This window comes from Bombus impatiens, unplaced genomic scaffold, assembly GCF_000188095.3.
Source record: "Bombus impatiens unplaced genomic scaffold, BIMP_2.2 scf_0058, whole genome shotgun sequence".
NCBI lineage: Eukaryota > Metazoa > Arthropoda > Insecta > Hymenoptera > Apidae > Bombus > Bombus impatiens.
Window position 1 is genome coordinate 496,032 of NT_176477.1, and position 26,892 is coordinate 522,923.

At 35.0% G+C, this 26,892-nt stretch overlaps 5 protein-coding genes across 6 annotated transcripts; 2 read left to right on the forward strand and 3 right to left on the reverse strand.

The window, feature by feature from the left end:
• Positions 1-587: 587 nt before the first annotated feature.
• On the reverse strand, positions 588-5,438 carry LOC100740325 (BUD13 homolog). Its single transcript, XM_012393362.3, has 6 exons — positions 5,234-5,438; positions 4,680-5,013; positions 1,875-2,261; positions 1,350-1,501; positions 1,089-1,273; positions 588-995 (listed from the first exon to the last, which is right to left on the reverse strand). The coding sequence occupies exons 1-6, from the start codon at positions 5,332-5,334 to the stop codon at positions 823-825; spliced, it is 1,332 nt and encodes a 443-aa protein (XP_012248785.1). The 5' UTR covers positions 5,335-5,438; the 3' UTR covers positions 588-822.
• Positions 5,439-6,283: 845 nt separating this feature from the next.
• Positions 6,284-12,903, forward strand: LOC100740205 (arrestin domain-containing protein 2). The gene is made up of 6 exons (XM_003485425.4): positions 6,284-7,155; positions 8,121-8,245; positions 8,755-8,972; positions 11,133-11,279; positions 11,564-11,785; positions 12,496-12,903. Exons 1-6 carry the CDS (start codon positions 7,043-7,045, stop codon positions 12,685-12,687), a joined length of 1,017 nt encoding a protein of 338 aa, XP_003485473.1. The 5' UTR covers positions 6,284-7,042; the 3' UTR covers positions 12,688-12,903.
• A 999-nt stretch (positions 12,904-13,902) lies between these two features.
• LOC100741052 (UPF0235 protein C15orf40 homolog) lies at positions 13,903-15,313 on the reverse strand. Its single transcript, XM_012393650.3, has 4 exons — positions 15,057-15,313; positions 14,516-14,606; positions 14,309-14,436; positions 13,903-14,238 (listed from the first exon to the last, which is right to left on the reverse strand). Exons 1-4 carry the CDS (start codon positions 15,180-15,182, stop codon positions 14,149-14,151), a joined length of 435 nt encoding a protein of 144 aa, XP_012249073.1. The 5' UTR covers positions 15,183-15,313; the 3' UTR covers positions 13,903-14,148.
• On the forward strand, positions 14,888-16,561 carry LOC100740691 (coiled-coil domain-containing protein 124). 2 transcript variants are annotated; one of them, XM_003485429.4, is made up of 4 exons: positions 14,888-15,027; positions 15,500-15,664; positions 15,779-16,047; positions 16,139-16,561. In XM_003485429.4, the coding sequence occupies exons 2-4, from the start codon at positions 15,506-15,508 to the stop codon at positions 16,335-16,337; spliced, it is 627 nt and encodes a 208-aa protein (XP_003485477.1). In that variant the 5' UTR covers positions 14,888-15,027; positions 15,500-15,505; the 3' UTR covers positions 16,338-16,561. The 2 variants fall into 2 exon arrangements, with proteins under 2 accessions (XP_003485477.1, XP_033180554.1); XM_033324663.1 differs by lacking the exon at positions 14,888-15,027 and adding an exon at positions 15,187-15,325.
• LOC100741965 lies at positions 16,438-24,210 on the reverse strand. Its single transcript, XM_003485439.4, has 3 exons — positions 21,152-24,210; positions 17,584-17,965; positions 16,438-17,146 (listed from the first exon to the last, which is right to left on the reverse strand). The coding sequence occupies exons 1-3, from the start codon at positions 23,086-23,088 to the stop codon at positions 17,021-17,023; spliced, it is 2,445 nt and encodes an 814-aa protein (XP_003485487.1). The 5' UTR covers positions 23,089-24,210; the 3' UTR covers positions 16,438-17,020.
• Between the last annotated feature and the right edge of the window lie 2,682 nt (positions 24,211-26,892).

The window sequence follows — 26,892 nt, forward strand, 5'->3', positions numbered from 1 at the left end:
CGACTACGCGAGTCGATATATATTCCTTCGTGATCTTCGTATGCGTACACATACACGATTGCATGCGCGCGAAACCAATAACGATATGTACCGCTACGGTGGACCCTTCGCTACACACGGCTTAGATGCTTAAAGACGCTACAATGTTTTACGATTTTGCATTGTAACATTTCTATGAAAGACATATTGGTTTTGTATTAGTTATCGTCGGTTAACTACGCGTCACTCCCATTTCTCGTGTATCATCCAAGGAGAGGGACTTTTGCAAGGTTCAATCGATTTCATAAACGGATACCTCGTTTAAATGTACTGAATCGACAAGACCGGTGGCAGACAGGCGCCAACAATTCTCGCGGTCTTCCTGCTTTCTGGAACGAATATCGATTTTGTAGTTTTGATAATCCTCCGCGATTTACCACCGTTGATGATTCATATTTCATAGATGAGACATACATTTGTTTGCGTTTCATAGTCGCGTGACTTATACTGAGAACAGTACTAACAAATAGCTTCGATATTTTTAATGCCTTCCCGGCATGCACGATTCTCTCGATACAGAAAATATTAAGGATAAATAATAATAATGATTGGTAACGAATTTGAGACCATGTTTATTGAATATAGATGATAGAAACTGTATTTTACATTTTGAATATACAGGATGTACTAATTATTATATATATATAAATGTCAAAATATTTGTAATATTTACTAAAATTCGACATCCTGTATATTTCCGATCTCTCGCTTGACAATTAAACCATAATGTTCATAACACGTAACTTGTACGATATATACAAAAAATGAAAAAACACGTTCATTTTACATATCAGAAGTACTCCATTTATAAGCCTCCTCTTGACGTGCTATCTTTGCATTTTGTGCTTCAAACCATCGTTTTTCATATCCATTACTTCTGTCAACCCCGTCCCACCTATGACCAGGTTTGATACCAAAACGATTTGGCATGAATGATCCTTCGTACTTTGGTCGATCTGAGAACATACATAGTTGTATACCAATGAAATCATTATGACAAATATGAATATTTTTTTAGAATTGAACTTAAAAAATGTATAATGCTATACCTGGTTTTCTCTTCCCTTCTTTTATCTGTTTTTGTTTAATATATTCTAACATAGGATCACCTTCTCTTTCTTGTTCCCTAAGCATTTTGTCTAAATCAGTGTCATCAGCATATCTCGCTAGAGGCTTACTCATTTCATAAAGATCATCTTTTAGCTTTTCTTCACGATCCTCAACTTGTTTTAAACTGATATAACAAATATGTGTTTTACAAATTTTGCCACAAATACAATATCTTATGGACTGGATTCTGTATTACTTACCCTCTTCCCCATTTAGCATATTTTTCATCTAATTCCGCTTGTCGTTTTTGCCTCTCTCGTTCTTCTATTGCCTCTGCCTCTAGGTTACGCTTTTTACCTGTTTTATCACGCACAATCGCCGCTTGTCCAACTCCTGTAACTTCTTTACTAAGCTGAAGAAAACAAAATTGTAACCTTTTTTGAGTAAACTTACTCTAGGGGATGAAAAGTTAACTTCTTTTTTATAATTTTGTAATTTTCAACGTGTAGTATCTGGAAAAACAAGTTTTAAAGTAAGGAAATCACTGATTCAAAAGTTATGGCTATGTAAAATTGAGCATTTTTAGGATATTTTGCTAATTATTTGGTGTCACATTGGCTTCTATCTATGATTCGTCCAATGAGTACAGTGTACACATCGAAAGCTATAAGATTGCAAAAAAGAAGTCAATAATTTCTGGTTCACTGAAGTAAAATTTAACCATTTCTTTTTTTTTTTTATAAGGCATAAATTAGAAAACGGAAAGATGGAATTTCTTGAAATACCTTGCGAAAATGATCAGCTTCTCGTTTTCTATATGCCTCTGTTTCTTCTCGTAGTGCTTTAGCATCTTGTAATCCCGCCTTTTTTCCGTCTAATGTTTTTTTCATGCGTTTTTCACTACATTCTTTATCGATATTCCTATGCCTGTATCTCTTTTCCTTGGTATAATAGTCCTCTCTGTACGAACGATGACTAAAATCGTGGTCATATTTGTCACGAAATTTGCTTGATTTAGACTTATAGTAATCTCTGTCACCTTCCTTAAATCTGTTTGAACTTGTGTGATCATCTCTGTTCCTTTTACGAGGTGGACTCATATCTGAATCATGTCTCCTGTCTGGATTCTTTTTATAATGTTTGTACATTTTACTTGTAACGTCTGCCCAATTTCAGCTATTATACGCCTGTGTTTCGCAGTCGTCCTTGCAAAGCAAATTCTGTTGTCCGCTACATATATATAGTGATATTTCCAAACAATGTATGTGCTTGACACTACAACATAAATTAAACTGGTATTTGATACATAAACTTTATTAAACAAAAATAACTCGAAATCTTAATCGCAAAAATAAACGTTGTAAAGACATGCATGCTGCATAACAGCCGATTCGTTACATTTGTAAGTTTCATAACTGGAAACATGCATGCATATTGTAAACGATCTCACTGCATCGCCATAAGCTACAACTACAAGTTTTATGATTGTGGCCACACTACTACATGAAGCATCGAGCGGCGGTCGCCCCATCTAACAACATTTTATGTAACATTCTCGATACACGTTTGCACTCTTCACTCTTTGTTATTTAGTAAGAAACCATTTTATCGAAAACTTTGGATGCGTCTTTCTCAAAATCATGTTTTTTTAAATTTGTGAATGCGACTTAATGGAAATAAAATTATTGCCTTTTGTTATTGCTTTTTGATAGTTTTCAATACGTAGAATCCGAAAATGCAACTCTTAGCTTTAGGAATCCAACAGCACAAAAGTTATAACTATATAAAGTTGAGCATTTTTTTCGTATTTGACAGCTTTGATGCCATATTGGCTTTTATTCACGATTCGTCCAATGAGTGGAATCGCTAGCTGTAACAAATGCACCTGGACAGTAGCCACTTAAGCGGGATAAGACAAATATCTTTTTAGAGGGATATGCCCATAAAACAGTAAATTAAAACATAGAATTTGTAGGTAATTATTGAATTATGTTGAGGATAGCTATAAAATTGCAGTGACTGCAAGGCGGCCAGCTATATTCACATGTTAATTTTCGGCAAAGTTCATCTATATTACGTGTTAATTACAACCAGCAACGGTATCCACAGTCATAAAATAAAAGCTCAAAAAATAAAAAACTAAATGTGTATGAATGAGTGTTCATTTTTGTGCGGCCCAATCGGTGATAGATGGAAGCAATATGACGACAAAGCAAGTTGTCAAATATGCCAAAAAACGCTTAACTTTATACATGCATAATTTTTGAAATGCTGAATTCTTAAAATTAAGACTTGCATTTTCAGATTCTACACATTGAAACTACATATTGAAAACTGCCAGATAGTGATAAAAAAGAAAACAATAATTTAAGATATATAAGAACAATTAAGACAAAGATTAACCCGTGATTTTATAGCTAGATGATGACTAACAATTCTCAATGAAATAGAAACATTTAGAAAAACAATTGAATTAAAATGATTTTTCTTGCAAAAATAAATCGAAATTTTCCCGTAATTTTCTTTTAAAATTCCACGATTTGTTCAATTTTGTATTTGTTGATGTACACGAAAATTAAGGAACAGTTTTGTTTTTTGTTGCAGGCAAGAATTGGATCCGTTAGGTTAACACTTTGACTGCCACGTTGGTCATATATGACTAACTGTGACGCCACGGTGGTCATTGGTGACCGGAGCGCTTAAACTTCTTACAATTGTAAAAATTGAATGAAAATCGACAGTTGGGGCATTTTGAATATAACCGATAAATAGAAGATACTTTGAAATAAAAAGTGCCCCATTGAACAATTAAACATTTTTATTAGAACATCAATAAAAAAAAGATGAGAACAAATCTTGCATCTAACGGTGCACTGTTTGCATCCATATCTTTGAGGGGTACACTATGATTATTATTATTATAAACACACCTTAGAAAATAATCGTAAATGCTGCTTTATAATTATATAATTGAAGTTAGAAGTGTGAAGATACCTCACTATTATATATAGAATGAGCAAATACTATTTACTAATATCTTCTACACGTTTCAACAATATATTTTGGACGTTTTGGTTACGACGAAATAACGAATGCAAATGGTTTGTTGAAATAAACAAAGCCTTGTTATAATATATCACTATCAACTGTTACACGCCACGATGGTCACCCATGATCACCAATAAGATAAATGGTCCATTGGAGAAGAATGTTGTCTTAAATCATCAATTTATTATTATTTTGTCATTGTATGCTTTGAATAATAAAAATACTCCAGTGGCGTACTGAGCGAAACATGTGATTTCGGCGTGGCAGTCAAAGTATTAAGATTTACACAAGTTTACAATTCCTGTACCCTGGTGGCTTGATGTTACAAATATATCTAAATATCTAATTAAAAAATGTATTATTTTTTTTAATAAAAAAATTTTGTTTAGTACTTGAATATAAAATAAAGCACCCTTAAAATTGTGGAAACATTTGCTTTATTTTTGTTGAGAAAAAAATTTTTCAAGGCCATGGATGTTGTATCAAGTCAAGTTCCCTTATTATATCATTACCATTGTTCTTTTTTGCTTCTTAATTTGTCACTTTTTTTTTCTTTTTTTAGATAATCTTGGAGGAGACAAATCATCATCCAAATATTTCTTTTCTTGCCTTGGTGGACTTAAGTCGTCATCAGAAATGTTCTTAACTTCTTTCAGTTGCTTATTTTCTCTATCAATGTTAGGAATAGTTAAATCGTCACCTTTGTCATTAGCTATTATTTTCCATCTTCTTTTATCAGAAAAGTCAACCGGACCACGTTCATCTACAACACCAGCAATTTGAGGTGCATCTTCTGCATTGGTAAAAATATCCAATTCATTCTTTTCCATTGGTCTTAAATTCTTCAGCTCTATGTCATCATCAATGATTTTTACTCTGAAAAATACATATCAAAATTTATGCTAAGGAGTGAATAATCTTCTACGATAGTTTATTATTTCTGTTCACATTTAAACAATCTCCGATATTAATATAATATTAAATGAAGAAAATGACAATAAATAAAATATATTCTGTTTATACATTAAAGGTTAAAAAGCACAAGAACTCCCTGTTGAAACTGTCAAAGCCACAATATTTACAAATGGAATCTTACGTTTTTAATCCCAGTTTAATCTTTTTCTTTTTCTTCTTTTCATTTTTTGAAGATAAGTATTTTTTTAAATATTCTTTTTGATCTATAACCTTTTTGTCCATTTTGAGTTTTATATCCCAAGTACAGCGCGCAACATGCAACTATGTTGTAGCTTAGGTATGTGCTATACCATACTGTCTCCATCAGTATTTCGTGCCGCATACACGCGAGGGCACTACATTCGCTATTTAAATGTCGCACAAAAATGATAATTTGAAAAATTATATGTCATAACTTCTTTCCAACGAATAATCAAATTTTGAAAACAATTACAGTTTTAAACTTAATTCATGTATGATTTGAAGCATTAGAATTTAAGGTTTCTTAGCTATAATACGCTTTTCGTCCTAGTTAACCATTAAAAGTCAATGCATAAATTGTATAGAATACATATTTGGAAGTTACATAAAAATATTTGTTTTGTTTGCAATATAGCTTACGCTTATTTAATGTATAAGATAAAGTGTTAAGTACAATATTTAAAGAAGAAGGTACTGTACGGTTGCCTTACCTTTATACGTAAGTATTTTAAGAACAACCGCCAAGATAACAATATTAATTCTTCAGCATAACAGGAAGTGACAAACAATACATAAGTTATTAAGAGAAATCCAGGCACACTAAAACAAGTATTTCGCTATCTGATATCCTCTAAAATTATTTTATATGACGCCAGACATTAGGTTGTCCCAAAAGTTTCTTTCGTTTTATAAGGAAATAATAGAAGCACGACATTTTTTGTTTTACATTATTTTATTGAATTTTGCATGATCCATTTTGTTCTATAGAAAACATAATTCAATAAAATAATATAAAACAAAAAATATTTCCGTGTAAAATGAAAGAAACTTTTGGGGCAACCTAACATCTTACGAATATTATATTCGCTCGAATGCACACGCATTATACATAAGGAAAATAGTGGTTGATAGTGATCATATATAGAAATATATATACATATGTAGTTTTCATTGGCCGATTGGTTTCCTGGTGAATTCGTGCGTCATACTAACCTTATCGGCGGAGCGCATCTGAACACGGGTTATAAGACAGGATCCATAATATAACATGCCAGACGAGACGAACCTTATCGACTTTATTCATCGACCGCGCACAGTCTGCTTAGCAAGATGATATGTACAACAGCACGGTAAATCAAGACGCTCTACTTTAGAGACTCTGTGTAGAAATTGAAGTTCTTCATTGGTCGGTGGAAGAAGGCAGGTAATTACGTTGGTTGGAGGTGGAAACAACGAAAGAGGTAGGGGAGCGAAAGTGAACACAGCTCCAAGAATGGGCAGGAAGAGACGGGCTCCTTGAGCCTGCGGCAGAAAGTTTGGCGGATAATAGCGTAGGAGCATCGTTATTAATGTTTTATTGAGTCGAATGGGAAGTGTATGGATCTCCATGATGATCTACAGCTAAGTTAGCCATTGGAAAATCGCGACAACAGAGTACGCGAAAAATGAAAGTATGTACGAACGCGATTGCTCGATCAAGAAAAGACTGACTGGCTGAGTGAGATTCCGCCGATTCCAGTGACGTTCCAAAGAGAGAAACGTAGTGTGTGCAAGGTTATGGGCGTGCTGCTGTTGCTGGTGCGATCCAGTGTATGCCAGTGATTCTCACTGACATGCCTACTTCGGCCTCCGTTGGAAAAAATTTTGTGCTCGTGACAACTTTGTGCATAATCAGTTACCGCGAAGCCGTTCTGACGCGAGCGTCATCCGTCATCCTTGTCGATCCTTGAACAACGTGCTGCATAAGACCATGACGCGAAAACTCAGCAAGTTTTTAATACTTTTCGACAATACGAATCTTTTATATTTTCCCGGCCACTTTTTGTCCGGTCGGGTACTTATCGAGTTGGATGATGAGGCCTAGTAAGTATGTATTTACTTACATACCACATATATGTATATATATACAATCGCACGAAATCTCACATACAATCCATTTATGTGTTACTTATTTATATTTTTATGAAACTGTTTATAAAAAAGAATTCAAAGACAATTTAAATTATTAAAATATAATTGTCAACGAGATATTGATCAAACTGACTAGCTTTGAAGATTAATTTGAAATAAATTATTTTGAAATTAAGAGTTTGATGTCTTAATATTTTTGATCTTTATGAGACATCAGGAAGCGCATGGAAGCATGTAGGTATATTACTTTAAATAATTATGTTTCGTCAGATTTACTTTAATCGTGATTAACTCGCGTAACATCTATTGTAGCCACTGAAAACTTTCACAGTATAAATTACGATATATCCAATAGTTATGATAATTTATATAATCGACTAAACAAACCATTGAAAATTACATGTTCATTTCAATTAATGATCATTAATTTATTTACAATATAAATAAAATATGTTTCGCGATATAAACTTTTCACTCTATTAGAAACAATTGTTGTATAAAACAACATTTTTGCATTAAAATACATGAATATGAGTATTGTCCGCCTTTTACACAATTACATGCAGCGCTCCTTAGAATGTTAATTCAACACAGTATTGTCAATAGTATCAAACTACTTTTTAGAAAGCGTACTGCATAGAATAGTTATATATATATACATATACAACAAAAATTTCATTTACTTTTAATCTATTTCTTTTTTATCCATTATTTATTATGCTTCACGTCTAGAATTCTATCTTTCTTGAAGGATTTATTACCCCAAATATTTTATAATAGTATTATTATAATCAAATTGAATTTGTTCGTTTTCAGTTTCGATATTAAGTGTTGTAAGACTTGAAAGTAATTTATTGGATTTATTAAATTTATTTCATTGACGTAATAAGATTAATGACACTTTCGATGTATCGTAGCGTTTCAGGGTTACATTTTCATGTGATCGGCGAAGGAGTGGTGCGTGTACGCAGTCAACGTGCTGAAAGGGTTTACGACAAAGAAAACTATATAGATTTTCGTATGAGATTGCTGGGTGAGCCAGGTAATGAAAAGAAATTACATTACAGTACATTTAATGTAGCCGTTAAAATGAAACGGGCACAATGTGTTCGGATAATGAGCCTTAGATGATAAGCCTGTGATCTGGAACATCTTAATTCATAAATTAGCTTTACTCGAGTTTGCATAAATGTTTGCAATAATAGCCAGATTCTTTAACGACATTCGTCTTCTACTTAAAGATGGAAGATTTAAAATGGAATTTTTTATGACTTTTAATTTTCCTGATTATCGAATTTAAAGAGATCCCATATGACGATAAAGGATTTGTCAGAAGCACTTGCATGTTTTCACTAAGTAATTGTAAAAACATGATACGTGGAACTTAACATTTTAATGGATTTGCTAGGTGTAGCGTTAATGATGTATCTTTGAAAGCCGTCAAATTCTTCTCTTTACAAGCGGCACACCTGCAAGCCATGCGGCGCATAATAATGTAAAAACTGTTCCTTTTCGTTCTCTGTTGCTCATGCGTACGACACCGGAATCCAGGAGAGGGACCATCGCTGCTATCGCCGGGGATTCACAGCTTTCCATTCAAATTAGGTCTGCCCCTGGGCCTGCCGTCTACTTTCTTGGGGAAACATGGTTGGGTACAATACTACTGCAAAGCTGCACTTCGGGAGCCCGGAGGTCTGACGCACAAGAATCAGCAAGTCTTCATCGTAATGAACCCAATCGATTTAAATTTAGAACCGCCGATTCTAGCAGTAAGTCTCTGTACATATCTATCTATTTTACCTATTTGTTCCTGTTTTTTATCTTTGCATTATATATGCCGATGATTTAGTATCGCATAGGTATTTCCTTTGTTAGAAGGCGATAGAATTTGGCTAAAAAGATAACCAGGGATGACTAGGGCAACGTCTACACCGATCCACGGTTCGGACGAAACGATGTTCTATATAAAAAGTATAAATTTTATTCTATAAAGGATGTTTGTCCTTTATTGTTACTGCTAATGCATAAAAAAACAAAAGTTATCATTTTGCTATCGTGTCTCTAGATTGAAATATGTACGATAAAATGAATATTGTTTTATTGGAAATATTAAAATATATTATAATAAGTCCTATATTCAAATTTATGCTGGCTATGTTTGCACGTAAATGAACCATGATTCATGTGTTCCATTACTTTATAGTTAGGACGATCGTGCTTGTTTTGAACATAATTATTCAGCTTACGCTTTCTACCCGAAGCGTGCGATTAGACGAACCCCGATACGCGCATCCTAAATCGTGAAACATCTCTGGTCGGTTAATTTTATTGCGATTGCGATCATATTGAACGTCGTATTGCACATCTAACGATTTAATTTGCAATTTTGCTGCACGCAACACACCCGTCTGATTTCTAATTGCCGTTTAAAACAACGGCCTTAACGAATTACATATAAAAAGAATAATGTTTCGCAGGACAAGCTTGTTTAAAGTTTAGGATAATTGTGTGGTAAGAAGATGTAATATGACCTGTGCGATGAGTTATCATATATCCCACAACCAATTTTTTAAGAAGTTTAAAGAAAAACATTTTTTGAAAAAATGTAGTAAAAATTAGAATATTTTTGTTGCATCTTGGTCCATTCTAGTAAAACTTTACACGTGTAAATTTCAAGTAATTCTGTAAAATATTTTATGTTCCATTAGTTTCCCTTTAAACAGCAAAAATTAATACCCTACTAGATTGTAATTATATGTAATTAGTAATAGGTTGTAGTATGCCATATGATTATCCGTAGTATTCATATGATCACAGCGAGTCAAGTATCGTTCGGGCATTTAACAAGCAATAAAATGATATAAAACCGTATCGTCTTTATCGCTCGAGTCATCGTCGAAATTATGCGGGTATTAATACAATAACACAAAAATTAGTCACGGTTAGATTGAAGTAGTGTTCTAAGATTTCAAACGACTTTGTACGTTTCACGAATCGTTTAACGGCAAAATCCAGCACAGAATCGTTGGTTCTCCCGAGTTTTGAATAACGGTCACCAGCCTGCGCAGAAAGCGATCGCGATTTTTGTCATTATGCTGCATTTTTTTTGCTTCCAATACCAAATTTTCAATCGTTGCAGTTATTTCTGCTTCATGGAAGGAAATTAATTTCATGGATAATATTTCTTGTCTTACTTTACATTAATGTTTTTTTTATTATATTTTCATTCTTTATTTTATTACTTCACTTGATTTATTTTCTAGTCTTCTAATTTTTACATTTTGTTTTTATCCCATCACATTTTTATTTAGCATTTCTCGTTTTTTTATTTCATTTCGTTTCTTGATTTTCGCAAACGGTTCAAGTTTATACTGATGATTTCCTTGAATTTGTTTGCAAATTACAACATAGTTTTTTTGGAATCGTCCCCGCAATACGTCAAGGAACCAGCATTTACATTTACTCAGTCAGACACACATTCCTCCGTATGTTTGGTGGAAAGTTGATTGTTTATGGGGCCAAAGAAACACATTCACATCATACCAGATTAACATGTAACATAAGATAATTCTTACGTAGGCATGTGGCATTCAGCTTCGAACGCGACCGCATTGTCGATTCTACTGTATAGACACATTCATTGCACACGCCTTGCATTGCATAATCAAGAACTCTCCAAGTGATAACTGAAAGTATTGATCTCGTATTTGATGAAGGAATTGATGAAATTTGAAGATCCAAGTATTATAAAAGAACGCGATACATATTACTTCGTTAGAAAATGTCGGAGATAATGGTAGTAGTATACTTTCGTAATATATAGGATCTTTAGATATCCAAATACAGAAATTACATCATGAAACCAAATCCCATAAGAACTTAGAATTAAATAATTTATATGATTTGTCAAAATGTATACTTCTCAATAGCAACCAGCAAGGCAAGAAATCGAGCAGCGAGTCGGAGTTTCCTGTGTCTCTGGAGGCCCTGTATTTTGCAGGGTAAGCCTCGACAGAGGTGGATACGTACCCGGTGAAACTATCGGCATCTCGGCGACTGTCAGCAATCGGAGCAAAGTATGTATCGTATTTCGATTCATTGACTAACCAAAAGAATTTCTATCGTGGGAATAAGGTCAGCACAATATGACGCTATCACATACTATTCCAATCTATAAACGTTTCCTAGATTTACAGTTAACGTGAAGCAAGTATTTTAATTGAAAATCATAAGTAAACATCTAATTCTAATTACAGGACTTTTGCATAAAATTTCACAATATTATCATAACAACGAAATCGATGCAAATAATGCAAGACCCACATTTAAGTGTACACACAGAATTGAAATGATTCAACAGGTGACGATGAAATCGACTAAAGCATCCTTGACTGAAACAATCCAATACCTTTGTCGTGGCAAAGTACTCGCGAGCGAGACGCGAGAATTGGCTAGTGTTTCCAGGGGTAAAATCCGTCCCGGAGAAGGTGAGGAGTGGTTGAACGAACAAATGTACGTTCCCCCGTTACCACCCACCAATCTGCGGGGTTGTCACCTTATCAACGTCCTTTATCACGTCTACGTGAGTATAAATGCCATTTCAACTGCTATTACGATAATTACAACTACATGCAGCATGATTAAAGTATCATACTCTCTCTTTACTCTAACGTGTTTCCTCCACAAAGCTAACATGTTTATGACCATTTACGGAAAGCAGCGACTTTCTTCTGTACGGTTCTTCTTTCTCCTTTTTTCTTTTTCTGTTATGAAAATATCACTTCTTTTTATGAATCACTTATTTTTTATCGCAATCACAATTTTTACTGGGATTAGTTTGCAACGTTAATAAAATTTTACGAACAAAGCAATAATTTTCATGATAGAATATTGTAAGAATATCGTAAGAACAATGTACTATCAATCTTTTAAAATTTATGATTTTGTGGAGTGTACATGAATCTTATACGTTAGTCAACTTTCTCGAGATTTGTGTCACTCGATTCTTTGTCAACCGACTTTTTATCCCAAATGCATTCCATTCAAAACATTAATAAAATATTCTTTTACAAACATGCATACCCGTATATGTATTCCTCTGGCAATAATCGACAACCTTTTAAAAACTATATATTATAAGAGACATCTTTAAACGAAGATAAACATCTTAGATGGTACAGAATATATGATTGAGATTCCATTTTTATACTATTATTTCATCGGATAAAATTATTTATGTTTTTATTATAATGTCTTATAACATACATAAAAGAATATTTCACTTTGTTACAGTTTGTAATAAGTCCAAAAAGCTTGGACAAAGAAATAAAACTACAAATACCAATCGTTTTAGCCACCTATCCTTTAAGACAGGAAGGTGCTCCAGCAGGAACTGCACCGTCGAAAAGAGGGGCACATTATCCATCAACGTTGCCGATATTTCGGCCATGGTTGGACGATAAAGCTTTTGAGATACAAGAGTGAAGGTTTAATTCATTTTAATCGGTGATCATAATATATAGATGAAAAAAATCTTGAAAGAATTTATATAGAACATATCCGCGACGGTGATACTAAAAATTGAAAAAAATTCTTTGAATCTTGGAAAAAGTTAATACGCTTATAGCAATACTTATCTCAAATTAAACTTAACTAAAAGTGCTTACAAATGGCAAATAAATACGTTATTTTTGCATTTCATCTTGAAATATTTGTTTAATTAAATTTAGGAAGTATATAAAGAATAGAACTTCTTTTATAATTTAAAAATTTTAGATTTAAAAATGTGATTTATATCATTTTTGTTGATATCTTGTAAATGTCTATAATGAGTTATATACATGTCGGAGAAGAGTCTATTATAACAGTTGTAATTAAACAATTTGCCGTCATTCTACCCAATTGTACTTGTTTGCGATTAGTGATAATAAACCTGGGCTTAAGGCGACCATCAATCGCCGAACGTAGCCGCGGTCAACGGGACGGGCGCTTCGTCTAACAAAGGTGTGGAGTGATAGTATGACCCTCGTTAAAAGAAATACCCATAGAGGTACTTGACAGTAAAATATTCCAACGGTTCCTTCGGACACAATGAATACCAGATGTTGAGGCACTTACACAGCACAAGTTCAGTTAGCCTGAGGATCCGCTATAAAACCTGGGTATTTTTGGTACTTAAGGTTCTTCAAACGGACAGGCAGTCTTTGTCCCAAATTGACCAATTGACAGCGACGTCAATTTCCTTTATTTTCGGAACGAGGGCTATACTCGACGAATCCGATGATCTCGTGTCCTTAGACACACCCCATCATAGTTTTCCTCTGCAGCATCATTGGGACGAAAAGTCATTCTTTCTTGTGATCTCATCGACGAAGAGAGCAGCGCCTTACGATCTGTGAGTATTACACATTTGAGTTAGATTGTGTGAGCAAGTATATCTATCATCCCATTGACCGTGGATTCGTTATCGAACCTAAGACCAACGTCACTAGTATCGCAAGTGCTCAACCACCGCGGTTGATTGTCGAATCGGTAGTATCCATACTCGTATTACCAGGCCGTACCTTCGTTATAACACAACGATGGCCAATTCCAATGAAGATCTATCAAACGCCCACAACCCTATTCATGACGCTTCTCTGACATATTTATATTTTTTTTTTTTGAAAGCCGAAATGTGTCAGCAAAGTAAAACTTGAATTTCGTGATTATATATTTAATTTCTGAAAGTTATTAAGGAACTACTTCTATGACGTAATAATTGTATAAAGTTACTTTTTTATTGTATAGATTAGTTGAATATGTTATATTGACGTGATTGCCATATTTATGTATAGTAAATATGACTTATCAAAATGAAAGGAGTGTAACATTATATGTATACATTAAAAAAATAGTTGTTCTAACAAAAGATAGAAGTGCGTCAATAATTAATTGTTACTATTTTTAAGTTCCTATTTCTCCCTTTAATTTTTCTAAGACCTTTTCCACTGTAGTTCCAGATACTATTATCACCTTGTGTCGACTCTTTGAACCCTATAAAAGATGAGAATATAAATTAAAAAAAAAAAAATGGAGAGGCTTAATTAGTAGATATTAAACTAACTCTATCTAACGATACGTCGGATTTTCTCATTCCTAATATGGAGGCTAGGTATTTCACGAGTTCTGTATTTGCTTCACCTTCAACCGGAGGTGCGGATATTGCGACGCCCACTGCATCCTCGGAAATATCTACAAAGCAATTTACACCTTCACATGTATCTGATATCCTATTTTAAATTTTGCTTTAAATATTGCAACATATTATCACCTGTTATATTATTATGTTTTGCGCCAGGTTTTGCTTGTATTTTTATAGTAACATTTCCATTCTTATCTAAACTTATGGGTCCCTTAGATTCCTACCAAAATTTATCTATCCGTTATGAATATGAACAAAGAGTATCGAACAATCAAACAACATAATATAATTTTAAGTTTTAAGTAGATGATTACCTAAAATGCTACGTAAAATATGATTGCGATCTTAATTACATATTGTATGTTATATATAATGGTACTGAATTAGTATATATAGCGTCTCTATATACACATATATCTTATTTTCTTTTTTATTTAAATAAAATATTCGAAAGAATTGGTATTTCTTAGAGAATATCTAGTGAACTGCGAATGTAATGTTGCCATTCATGAATTCGCAAGCGACACCTAGTAGTATTAAATATAAGTTGGAGGTGTATCATAGAAAATGTCATGTTATTTTCTTAATAGGTGATCAAATCTCGATCACACGTTACATTTTAATTCTTGTAACCGGAGTTGGTAAGTTACGATTTTTATTATTCACTGACCTCATTAACTGTAGCTTTTTTACTTTTTCCAGCTTTCTTTGATCCCTGTTTCGACATTTCGCGAGTATTCGTAAAATATTGCAAAAGTTTCCTTCGTAGACACGCACTTCCAAAGTAATACGTCATTTATGATTTAAAAATCACTCGAACCATATTTTAGATTTAGATGGCTATAGTTAAAGATGATGCCGATGATTCTTTAACCTCTTTATATCTTTAGCTGAGCGATACATCTGCGCACGTGTAGCGGTACTACCAACTAAACCATAGTGAGATACATGTTACCGCGAATTATTAAGCCAGTTTAATTTTGCCGGTTTTTTGTTTGTGATAATATTTCAAATATTACGAATTACATAATAATTTCGCAATGAAATAAATAATACGAAAGCTTATTATCAGCGAATTTTCAATTCATGTTGTAATTACGATAAAATTTACAGGTTAATATGCCTAAAAAATTTGTCGGTGAAAATAGTAAAGCCGTCGCTGCCCGAGCCAGAAAGGCAGCAGCAAAAGAGGCTGAAAATACAAAGAAAGCTCTTGAAGCGGAAGAAAAAGCTTGGCAAGATGATGATAAACAGTTATTGAAAAAGAAACAAAAACAGGTATCTAAATAATACTTATTAAATTTTATTAGTTATACAATATTTATGTACTTAATAACTTTGCTTCCTATAATTTATTTATTAATTTTTAATATATTTTAAATTATTTCATAGGAAGAATCTGAAAGGAAACGTCAACAGCAATTAGAAAAGAAAGCAGAAGTGAAAGCTCTACTAGAAAAGGAAATGGCAAATATAAAAGTGGGTGGCAAACAGCCTGCATCTAAAGTAACTAGAGCAGAAATAGTAGCTGTAATGGAAAAGCGAAATCAAGCAGCAACTAAAAAAAGGGAAGAAGAAAAACCAATCGAAGAAAATTTGAATAGGTTGACGATAGAAGGTGAAAGTGCTCATAATATAGATGAGGCGCTATCTGTTTTAAGGTAAGACCAATTATTATATTGACATTTTAAATGAAAGCAATTATTTCATATTATATATATTGAAAGTACATTGTTATTATTTGTTACACAGTACAAAAGAAGCCGAGGTTGATCGTCATCCAGAAAAACGTGTAAAAGCCGCGTATGCTAGTTTCGAAGAAAGAATGATGCCTATTGTTAAAGAGCAAAACCCTACTTTGAGGTTAAGTCAATTAAAACAAATATTAAAAAAGGAATGGATGAAATCTCCAGAAAACCCACTCAATCAAAAATTACTCTTAAACCGTTGATACTAAACGAAATCAAACGAAATGTAAACACGCATATGACTGATTAGATGATTCAGAGGAACATGTGGAATAAGACTCATAAATGTAATCATGAATGGAATCAAATATCTGTACACAATTTTATTGTAAACGAATAAGTTATACTCCGGTAGAATACATAAAATAACGCTGTATAAATCATCTTTGGTATAACTTATACGCTATTATATAGCCTCCACATTGCATTTTATAATTTCATTTACAAATATACCGTTAAATTGATAAATTCAAAGAGAACAACTTAATAATCGTGTACATGTTTTGGCACAGTTACTCTGTAGACTTATACAACTTTACCAACATGGGTATCCGGCTATACGGCACTAGACGAAAGTTTATAAAAAAATAATTATACAGAAAATTGGTTACTTCATTTCAATCTTATAAAATAGCATTCTATACAAACGAAGTTTTACCAGCGTAAAATCTAAATTATGTACAATAGATCTTAATCTTTGTTTCGGTGTTTTTGCCGCGGCAAATTAAGCATAAGGCACTATAATTTCTTGTTGTTCTCTCTGTTTCATGTACAATGAGTGAAATACCCGTACAAAGAACTTGATATTTAAATATAATATTATTATATAATTACTTGGTCCACAAATAGTCCTTTTTGCAAAGACATTTTTTTGCCTACTTTACTGCTACCGTTTCTTGTTTTTCCACAAATCTATGAAACAATGTATCATGTGATTAACTTGCTTTGGGCAATCAGTCATGGGAGTATGACCAGCAGTTGGAATCGCTTCGAGAAAGGCTTTCATCATGGTCTAAAACATGAAACATAAGAATACAATTGATACTGAAAATGAGATGAAAATTATTTTCAAATTACCTAGATATCTTCTGAGAAAATTAAGAATTTGAAATATCTGCAGTTAAAAATAAATTAGAATTATATTTCAACGTTAATAAAACTACTGAAGGAAAAAATGTTTAGTGTGAATGATAATAGCAAATATTTTCACCGTGCTCCATAATCATGAAAGAATCACATAAAGTATTACGTATTATCTAAAGTAATATGAATATATGCATAAGTAAGAATTTTTTTAACTGTTTTAAACTTACAAATTCATTAAAAAGATCTTCCAATATTTGATACAAGCCATTTGCTACGTATAAAATTTCATAAGAATTTACGCGTAATATATTTACATGATTCTTAGAATCTATCTGAGAAGAAGCTTGAGAAAGAGCAACGTACCCTCTCCATTTGGCATTCCTGCACGAGTGACACTTTCTTGTCCCTTAAACCATGTATGAGAAGCGTCGGCGTGCATATCCTTCTATGGAACACGTAGTCTCCTTCCGGCCAGACCATGCCGTCCAAAACGTATTTCATGTGCGAAGGCCATTGTTCTGGTGGCTCAGGGCCACAGTAAGGGTGTTGACGGCCCCTCGCGGAATATAATATATCTCTATGAAGGCCGCACATTAAAAACGGTGTCAGGATTGCTCTGAGGCAGCAGTGGCCGGCGCTTTCGGTACTGGGTGCTGCTAAAGCTGTTGGACCACCTCCGGATATCAGGACTAGCTGATGGATACTACTGTCGTACTTACAAGCCAAGGCAGCTGCAAAACTGCATCTGCAATCAATAGAAAATGACACAATCGTTTTATCATTGCACGTGTGCAATATTTTCTTTGGTTTGAACTCCTATTAATCGAATTTCCTTGAAACTAAAGTTTGAAACTTGCTATTTGAAGTTGAATCTTCTATAGATATTTAAAATCAGGTTACTGACGATGATGACAATATATGTATCAAGATCGATAAAGTCTCGTAAAATGGAAATAAAAAAATAGAAAAGAAAACCAACATGATATATTAGTTGCTTGTTTCATTCAGATGGGACTTGAACTCCGCCGAATGTCTTTGTGTGGTTCATAATGCCTTTTCGAAAGTCTCATTAACGTAATGTTTCTTCCTAACATAATTCATACCGCGTGGACGCAACGCGTTTATTGCTGTCTTAACTCATTGCCGTAATCTGTGTAGGATACAAATGTTAATTTTTCTAACTAAATCGGCGAACGAGTATTGAACCGTACTTGGTTCGTAGACATAGCCAGCGGCCTACATGTCATGTTGCAATGTCGTGTGAAGGATTAATACAACTTGTCTCTTTATTACGGCACCGTTTCGTGTAGGTCGTGGTTGCCAGTCGAGTGATCGTATTCATTAGCAATTTACATAATAAAAAAATTGAGAAATTCTCGTAGGATATCGTCAAACCGATTAGGAAGCCATGTCTTTTTTTTCTTATATACTTTAATAACCGCACTCATATAACTATAACACACATAGTAATGACAAATACCCCGATTAAAGCGATGTTTTCCACTTATCCACGTATTGGGGGAATATCATTAGAAAAAAACGTGATGAACAAAATCATTTACACGCACTCCTAATACAAGTCGACATGCACGATGCATTTTGCGTGAATCCACGAACCATTTTGCAGATATACGAATAATGCGCAAGTAAAATTTACACGATATACCCACTCTTGTATATATTGCAACCCTTCTCCTCTTCTTTCACTCTCTCTCTCTCTCTCTCTCTCTCTCTTCCTTTCTTTCTCCTTAGTCGGGGTCGAAGCGTGGATGACAATCCTCTAGCTTCAAAAACGAATCGATACGGATCATGATGTGTGCAACAACGACCTTGCAATCGGTCTTTGCAATCCGAATGATATTGTACCACGTTGTTTAATCGAATACTTTGACACACGTTAGTGTTAATTCGAGCGTTATCGCTAAACGAAAGCTTCTTGGATAAGATTGAAATTAATTAGCGCGCTATAGCGTCAAAAATTAACTTCGAGATACACAGATAAAGCTTAACTGAATTTCTAATTTGTTGCATGCTAGCATCAACACATTCCGCACAAGACGAAAATAACGAGTCTTTGTATATGTTCTACTTTAGTAGAAAGGTACAGGAATTGATTTATGTTTGCAAACAAGATAAAGGGTTTACATCTGTTACGTGTATGCAGATTAAACACGTATAATGATACATAATATTATAAGTAGTACGTTCCACGTTTCATGGCACATGTATCATAAATTAATCTACGCACGCAACATTGTATGTAGTTACTATGTATTCCAGCAACTTTCCATCACTGAGAAATGCACTTGCGCATTACAAAAATACAAGATTAGTGGTAAGGCGAAGAGCTCACTTTATACCATTCTTGGTCTAATTACGTCCCAATGTATATGCGCCTAATTGATGCAAACGCAAGCGTTTGATACAATTTCACGAATAGATAGGAATAAAATTTGCATAGAAACAGTCGTGTTAATCTTTAGTAATAATTTAATCTATATACTATATACGCTCCTTTTAACGAGCACATGAAATTAAAAGATATATTTATCGATGCTATATATTGATTTGATAGATTTAAAGGAAATAAAAAATGTATACTTCCTCATAAAGGGAAAAAGTCGGATCTCCTGAACAAGTGGAAAATAGTTCTATGAACCTAATAATTTTATTTTATTATTTTCTATCTATAAATGCATCAAACGTATCGTCGATTAATAACGAAAAACATAGAGAAAGTTACTAATCGAAAAATACAATCCTAATCCTTCGACATCCTTAACGAGTTATTCAATCCAAAGCAAAAACATGCGCATTTTACACCTAATAGAATTTCACTTTTCGCTTCGTATTTCTATCTCTCTCATTAACTTAGTTATGTATATTGTATATACATTCCGATACAATTTTCCCGGAAGAAGGTCGAACAGTTAGAAAAAGCGTTTAAACATTACGATATGGAGGAATAGGACAAGAGCTAGCTAGAACGTACATTCACAACGCGCATAAAAGTGAATCGATCATCCCGACGAATTTGAAGAACTTGAGACACGCGGATTAAACGCCCATTAGCCACTTCGTCGGTTAAACGCGTACAGCTGACTAGATTGCTTGGACGCGCAACGATACGAACGTCAAGGAATTTGTAATCATTGATATCCGATAAGACACTGTCTCGCGTGTACCAAGAGATTACGATACACCAGATGCTTTTACATAGTTAAAGATAAGTTACGCGATTACAACCAAGTTTCTATTAGTTACTATTATAAAATTATTTAATAGTAATGAATAGAGTACGAATGTTTATGCAAATGCAGACTCTTTTTAAATACAACTAAGGGGATCGAACCTAATACCTTACCATAGAGCAGAACGTCCATCACCACAGCCGTACGTTTTGTTTTTTTGTGATTAATTGAAATTTCCTGAACGTGTTGTGAAATTGAGGAATGTAAAATTGGGAAAAGATTCTAACAAAGCATCAGATAATCTACCGAGTGATAACGTGAATATAAAATCTTCTAACTATTGTAGTAAGATCAAGTAACGCTAAATGAAAAATTAATCGGCAACATTTTAGTTAGGCACTACAAATTTTTGTTATCAAAGTGACAATTATAAAGCAATTGCTATTTAAAGATGTATCAAAGGCACTATCGATGATTTCGACCGTGAAATTGATCTCATTCGTAACACGCGAATACACGCGACAATTGTCTGCTATTCAAGGATGTGTGTGAAATTTCACTGTATACCGACTAAGAACATTATTTGTCTGATAGTTTCAATTTAACGAAATTTAAAACGAACCTTTGCTGTAATTAAGAGATATTTATATGGGCTGGTATCTTGTAAATCTTTGTGAATTTTGCGTAAAGTTGAACGATAAAATCCGAAAATAAAAAGGAAATAAAAGAGAAATAATTACCCATAATTATGCGCTACCAGGACGCATTTCTGACCAGGCTTGAAAGCGTAGTGACACAGTATAGTATCTAAATCCTTGAGTAGCTTGGTAAAATGGTAATCTCTGGACCGTCCAGGTGCCGAACTCATTCCGTGTCCCAGCATATCCGGCGCGATACAAGGATAACCCAAAGCGGAGAAATATCGAAGCTGGTGTTCGAAGATCTCCGCTGACGATCCGAAACCATGAAGAAACACGATCATTGGCTTCCGATTTTTTCGAAACGTAACTAAATCTCGAGGATTTTCCTTATAATCGATCGAGATGGTATTTTCCTCGATGTTGGGCCACGTCTTTCTGTAATCCTCGAGTTCGATGGACGCAGCGGCGGCTTCCTTCTTCATCTCGAACGTGCCCATTTTTTCGTTCCAACTGCTCTTTCCCAAAGAACACCGATCAGAATCGTAATCGTGCGGGTTCGTGGTGAACTTTTCTCGCAGATTAGCAATCGCGTTACCCTTTTTGGCCCTGAAGGACGACTCGTTGCCGTTGTCCTTGAATTCCAGCCGCAGTTTCTCGAAACTGGGCTCGTTAACAGTTTCCTCTAGCTCCTTCAGATCCACCGCGGGTATGCCACTCTCGAGATTATCCGTCGAGATATCGATTCCTCGAGCGGTTTGAACGCTCGAATCCTGCGGCTCGCTCCTTTCCGCATCATTCTTCCCGGTGACCTCCGATCTCTCGGTGCTTCGATCGTTGCTCAGCTGCTCGCCACTTCTCGGAAACACCATCTCCTCGTCCATTCTCTTTGTCGGCTGGCCCTGAGCATCGTTCTCCTGGCCACCTGTACTCAAGTCTTCCCAACTGTTCCTCAAAGCCGTCCTACCGAGCTTCTCGTCGATGATCTTCAACAAGGATTGCTCCAGGCTCGGCTCCTGATCCGGTTGGAACTCGATCGTTTCAACGCTGTTTATCCCGGAATCGATACAATCCAGTTGCTCCAGAGTAACTTCCGTGTCGATCGATCGTCCTAGGTAGAAATCCAACGAATCGGGATCGTTCGTCGAGCCGATGAAGCCGCGGTTTACATAGCCCTCGTTGCTGTCGCTTTCACGTCGCTCCGATTCTTTTTCGTTCTTTTCGATCCTTTCCGGATGAAACGAGAAGCTGATGTCGTTGAACGATTCCTCGGTGTCGTAGGATGCCTCGTTTGTTTGTTTCCTTTTGTTCAACTTCTCTTTATCGTGACTCGATCGTTGTGACGTGGAACAATCGTTTCTCTTTTTAGAGCTTCTTACATCCTTGATAAGAGTGTCCTTCGTGCCTGCGACGTACTTCACCGTGTCGTCCAATATCTCTTCGAGAAGCACGTTGATGTACTTCTCTAGATCCTTCACGATTCTACTTTTGATCGTTTGCTCGTCCACCTGTTGATCGGTTGTATCAGAGGTAACTTTGTCGATTATGCTCATCCTGCCGATACTGTTATCCTCTATTTTAGCGGGATCGTCTTCGGCTTCAGAAACTTGAAATTTCTGCAAATTTACCGACACCTTATGTTCGAGTTCCTCGATTGCGCGTTCGTTTTCCTCCGCTTCGCAGAGGCTCGTCCTAATCCTGTTCAATTCGGCGGAGATGATTTGTTCTTCGGCAGTACTTACTCGTTTCGATTGTCGAAAAGAGCATCTGCAGTTACTGGGTGAGTGAGGTCTTCTGGACCAACGGGTGAAGAAATTGTCAGCGATGGATTCAGGCCTCTCGTTCGTGTTGTCGTAATACCAGCCACTTTTCAAAGTTGGCTTCAGAATCCTTAAGGTTCGTCGTGATTCGACAATAAAGAAGTCACAGTCGGGAAGTTCTACTTTACCTGGACCCACTCGATTTCTGTTTCTCCAATATTCGAAGAACTTTGTGTACCAAGGAGTTACCGATACTGTATCTTCTCCCTCTGTAGTCATGTTTTTAACGAAAATTCACTACTTTTTGCGATCATAAAGATTGCTTGAGTATTTTCCAACAATGAGATGTTATAAAATTCTTTGTCACGCAATGTTTAGGAACTGTTATAACGTTATAAATTGACTAATCTTCGTTAATAGTCGAGAAATTTACTAAGGATCTTCTTGTTCCCAGAATCGAGTTCCGGTGTTAGCCTTCTGTTTAACGCGTTGTAAACTCCTTGCTTTGCTGTTCGCAGTACAAATTTGCTGCCTCACAGTGCTGTTTTTCTTCTTTGTGAATGGAGACCAGCTCTAATCGTTGAATATCACGATAACGAAGTCACAATTCGCTATGATGTTAAGTATTCTTACTTTCCGTGACCCAAAATAGCAATTTACTCTATTTATGATTTTTTTCTACAAATAATATAATCAAATTCTATAACTCATAATTTCTCCAAAAATTCTTTACAATTCTTCTCATTTATAAATTTTCGTAGGATTCGATGGATATTTCCAACATCACGATATAATTTATAGATGATATTTCCGTTTTTTCTTCTTTATAAAATGAGATTTTCATTAAACCAATAAAGTTCTGTCTTTTTACACAATGTTAGTTTTCATGTAACGGTAAATGGCCAAAAATGTGGGATGATTGCGTATTTGATATGCGTATTTATAAATATCTAATATCTATAAATATCCGTATACTACCTTTCCTCGATGCAATTATGCCTATGCATCAGCGTGTACTCGTTGGAAACTGAATTCTTACTTATAGAGTCCACAGGCTTTCTAAATCGGTTCTGTTCTGCGTCTTTCCTCGCCTGTCTCCGATATCGAGTTCCGTCGTTTTTTTATCCTTTTAAATATTCCTCTCGTGACTTGTTCGTCACTTCTAACGAATCTCTTCGATTTTTTCTCCTAGCTCGATCGTTCCATCGAGTTGCGTGCCCGTAGCCTTGCAACACTTTTCCTGCAATTTTTGCAACCGTTGCTCGATCAAATACGATTTCCCCACGAAAAACGAAAGTAACATTTCTCGCGGCTTCTTGTGTTAAACAGTTTACGGCTCGCTGATTTGCCGATGATCGTTCCAACGTGGAAACAGCTAATTGCTATATCTAGTGTTTCGACCTGTGAATAACAAGTTTAATTAGATGACCAATGACCAAATACCATATTGCTATTACTAATGCATATTGCATATCATACGATATCAGAATTTTAATGAACGACTAAAACATCGATCGATAAGTAAATGTAATTTGCAATTAAGGAAAGTGTTGAGTGTTTCGATGTGAGGAGATCTGTATCCTGATATAAAAATATTTATAGAGGATTTCTCTTTTATTTTATTTTATGTATTTCCTTGGAAGGCAATTGTGACGTTAACTACATAAATAATAGAATTAAAAGCAACGGTATGCATCTCCGCATTGATTTTTAGACTACTAATTATATAAGAGGAGGATTTGGAAGGGGAAATATTGGATTCGGATCATTAATCGGAAAGATTGCAATTTGATTTGATACAGTCACGTGTTCTTAGACCACTGATCTGACTGTGTGAATTCCAAAACGAATCTGGTAAATCGATAAGACTAAAATTTTCATAAAACAACTCACAGAAGTATCAATGATAAATCTGCTATCTTCTAACTTTCTTGACTAAAAATTTTGTAATATTGCAAGATAGGAACCAAGAACAGAAAATAAGCTACAGAAAACATTCTCCAATAATTGTTCCATGCTATTTTTTGAAAAGTCGAATAAACGCTTTTATTATTTCATTCGTTACATTTAGTTTGTGTTATAAAACGTTTAACAAGTATTTGTAACTTCGTCCGCAATTTTTACATAATGGACTTCTTTATATATTCAGTCTGACTATGAGATATAAATATTCATACTCTAAAAAATAAACAACGTCAAACGCTTATTTAAACTGCTTACGCTGATTATTTGCAAACTTGTTAGTAACTGCTACATCGATTGACAGATTTCAATAACACGCTTTTTAAATACCGTTTTCCGTTTTTCTTATTCTATGGGCGATTATTATGGGCGATTCTTCTCTCGAGCAGAACAATTACAGAGCTCATCACCCCGATCTGCAAACGATGAGCCAATTCTTACATCACATTTTAATGTCATTTCGCATAATAAATGCACGAATGACGAATGTGTACATGAAGTAATAGCAAAATAACAGAATGTATATCCCGAAGGATAATTCTCATTATATGCCATACAGGAGTCGTGCATAATATATATCGCGTAGTTTCAATGTACCGATATACAAATAACGGATAACGAGAGAATAGTTGGGCTCGTCCGTTCTCTCAAGTTTTTACGCGGTGTGCGAGGTATGATATATGATGCATAGTGTGAAGTAAGGCGTAAAAACTAGAAAACTATGTGGTGGTATAGTGATACCTACAGAGTGGTCGATTTGAAACAAAATAATTGCTTTATATAGCTTTATAGTTAAAAATTTGAAGAGAAGGATGTGATAAAAATAATTTTGAAGCTTGAGATTTTTTAAAAGATCTACCGTTTTCTAGAATATTTGATTTTTATTCCCTGCAAACTTAAGAAAGATAAAATGTACGTATAATTCCAGTTACGCTTCTGTCATAAAACTGATGTCGGAATCTATTTTTCATATTTCCCGCGCAACACGATCCAGTTTAAAACCGCACAGGTTTGATATATTTATGATACCGTGCGATGTATTGTGTCACAATGAAACATCAGATACTCCTTTTTATCAGAATCCATACAAATTAGGTGATAGAAAGTACTATACGTGTGCTTCCTAATTATTCCTATATCAGGAGTGAGAGTATACTTCGATGCTCTATGCCCATTATCCTTGATATAATTACGTCTACGTTCCACATCCATTATGCACGTTATTCGAATAGATCAGTTCTCAGTATATACAGCGTTACTCATCGAACTATGGCTGTTAGATTATTCAGTGTCCAGAACGATTTTCCCGAATGTAACCGAACATAAGTACGCGCATCTAAATAAAATGAATTTTAACTTAAATAGAAGGAGCAGAATAGAAGTGACATTACGAAATAATAGTTACGAATACTACACATCTCTGACAACTATACAACGTTAATCGTAATAAATAAAACTCAGTTTCTTGTTTCGCGTTAGCTTGATAATAACACTCTGCTTATGTGGAATTTTCCAGTGGGCAGAAAAAATGTTGCATACATTGAAACTTTGAAACGCGTACGCTGTCAAATCGTTTGTTTGCATTCGTTTAACACAGAGTATGATACTCGTTTAACGCTGGAGTTGTGGCGAACGTTCATTATTATACTTGCCCTTTGAACTTTGACTGCCGACCGGTTCATTTCCCCGCGGTGGATACGCACGATAGGTAGCACACGTCGACGAAGTGTGGTTTAAAATTGACTGCAAGCTCTTCCCATCCCTCGATACTGAAAGACCACTTGTTGCTCGGTTTCGCCAGTGATTCGCACTTGCGAGGTCACAAGTTATCGTTGACAAGTCCGGAAATCGTCTTTAACACAAAATACGCGCAACAATCGGTACACACTGCTCCTCTTCATCTAATCTCTAAACGCACGCATTAAACGTCAATTGACACTTCTCGGCGCGCAGACTGTTCTTGCAGGAAAAAATCGGGCATGAAGAAGGCGATTCGCGAGGGGCCACTTTCACGAGACACGAGAGCCGCCCGACGGGGGTACACATTGAGAATTTATGTTCACTGGCTCGGTTTTTACGGCCGATTATCCACGAGAAAAGAGTTTTTCGACACGCACGGTC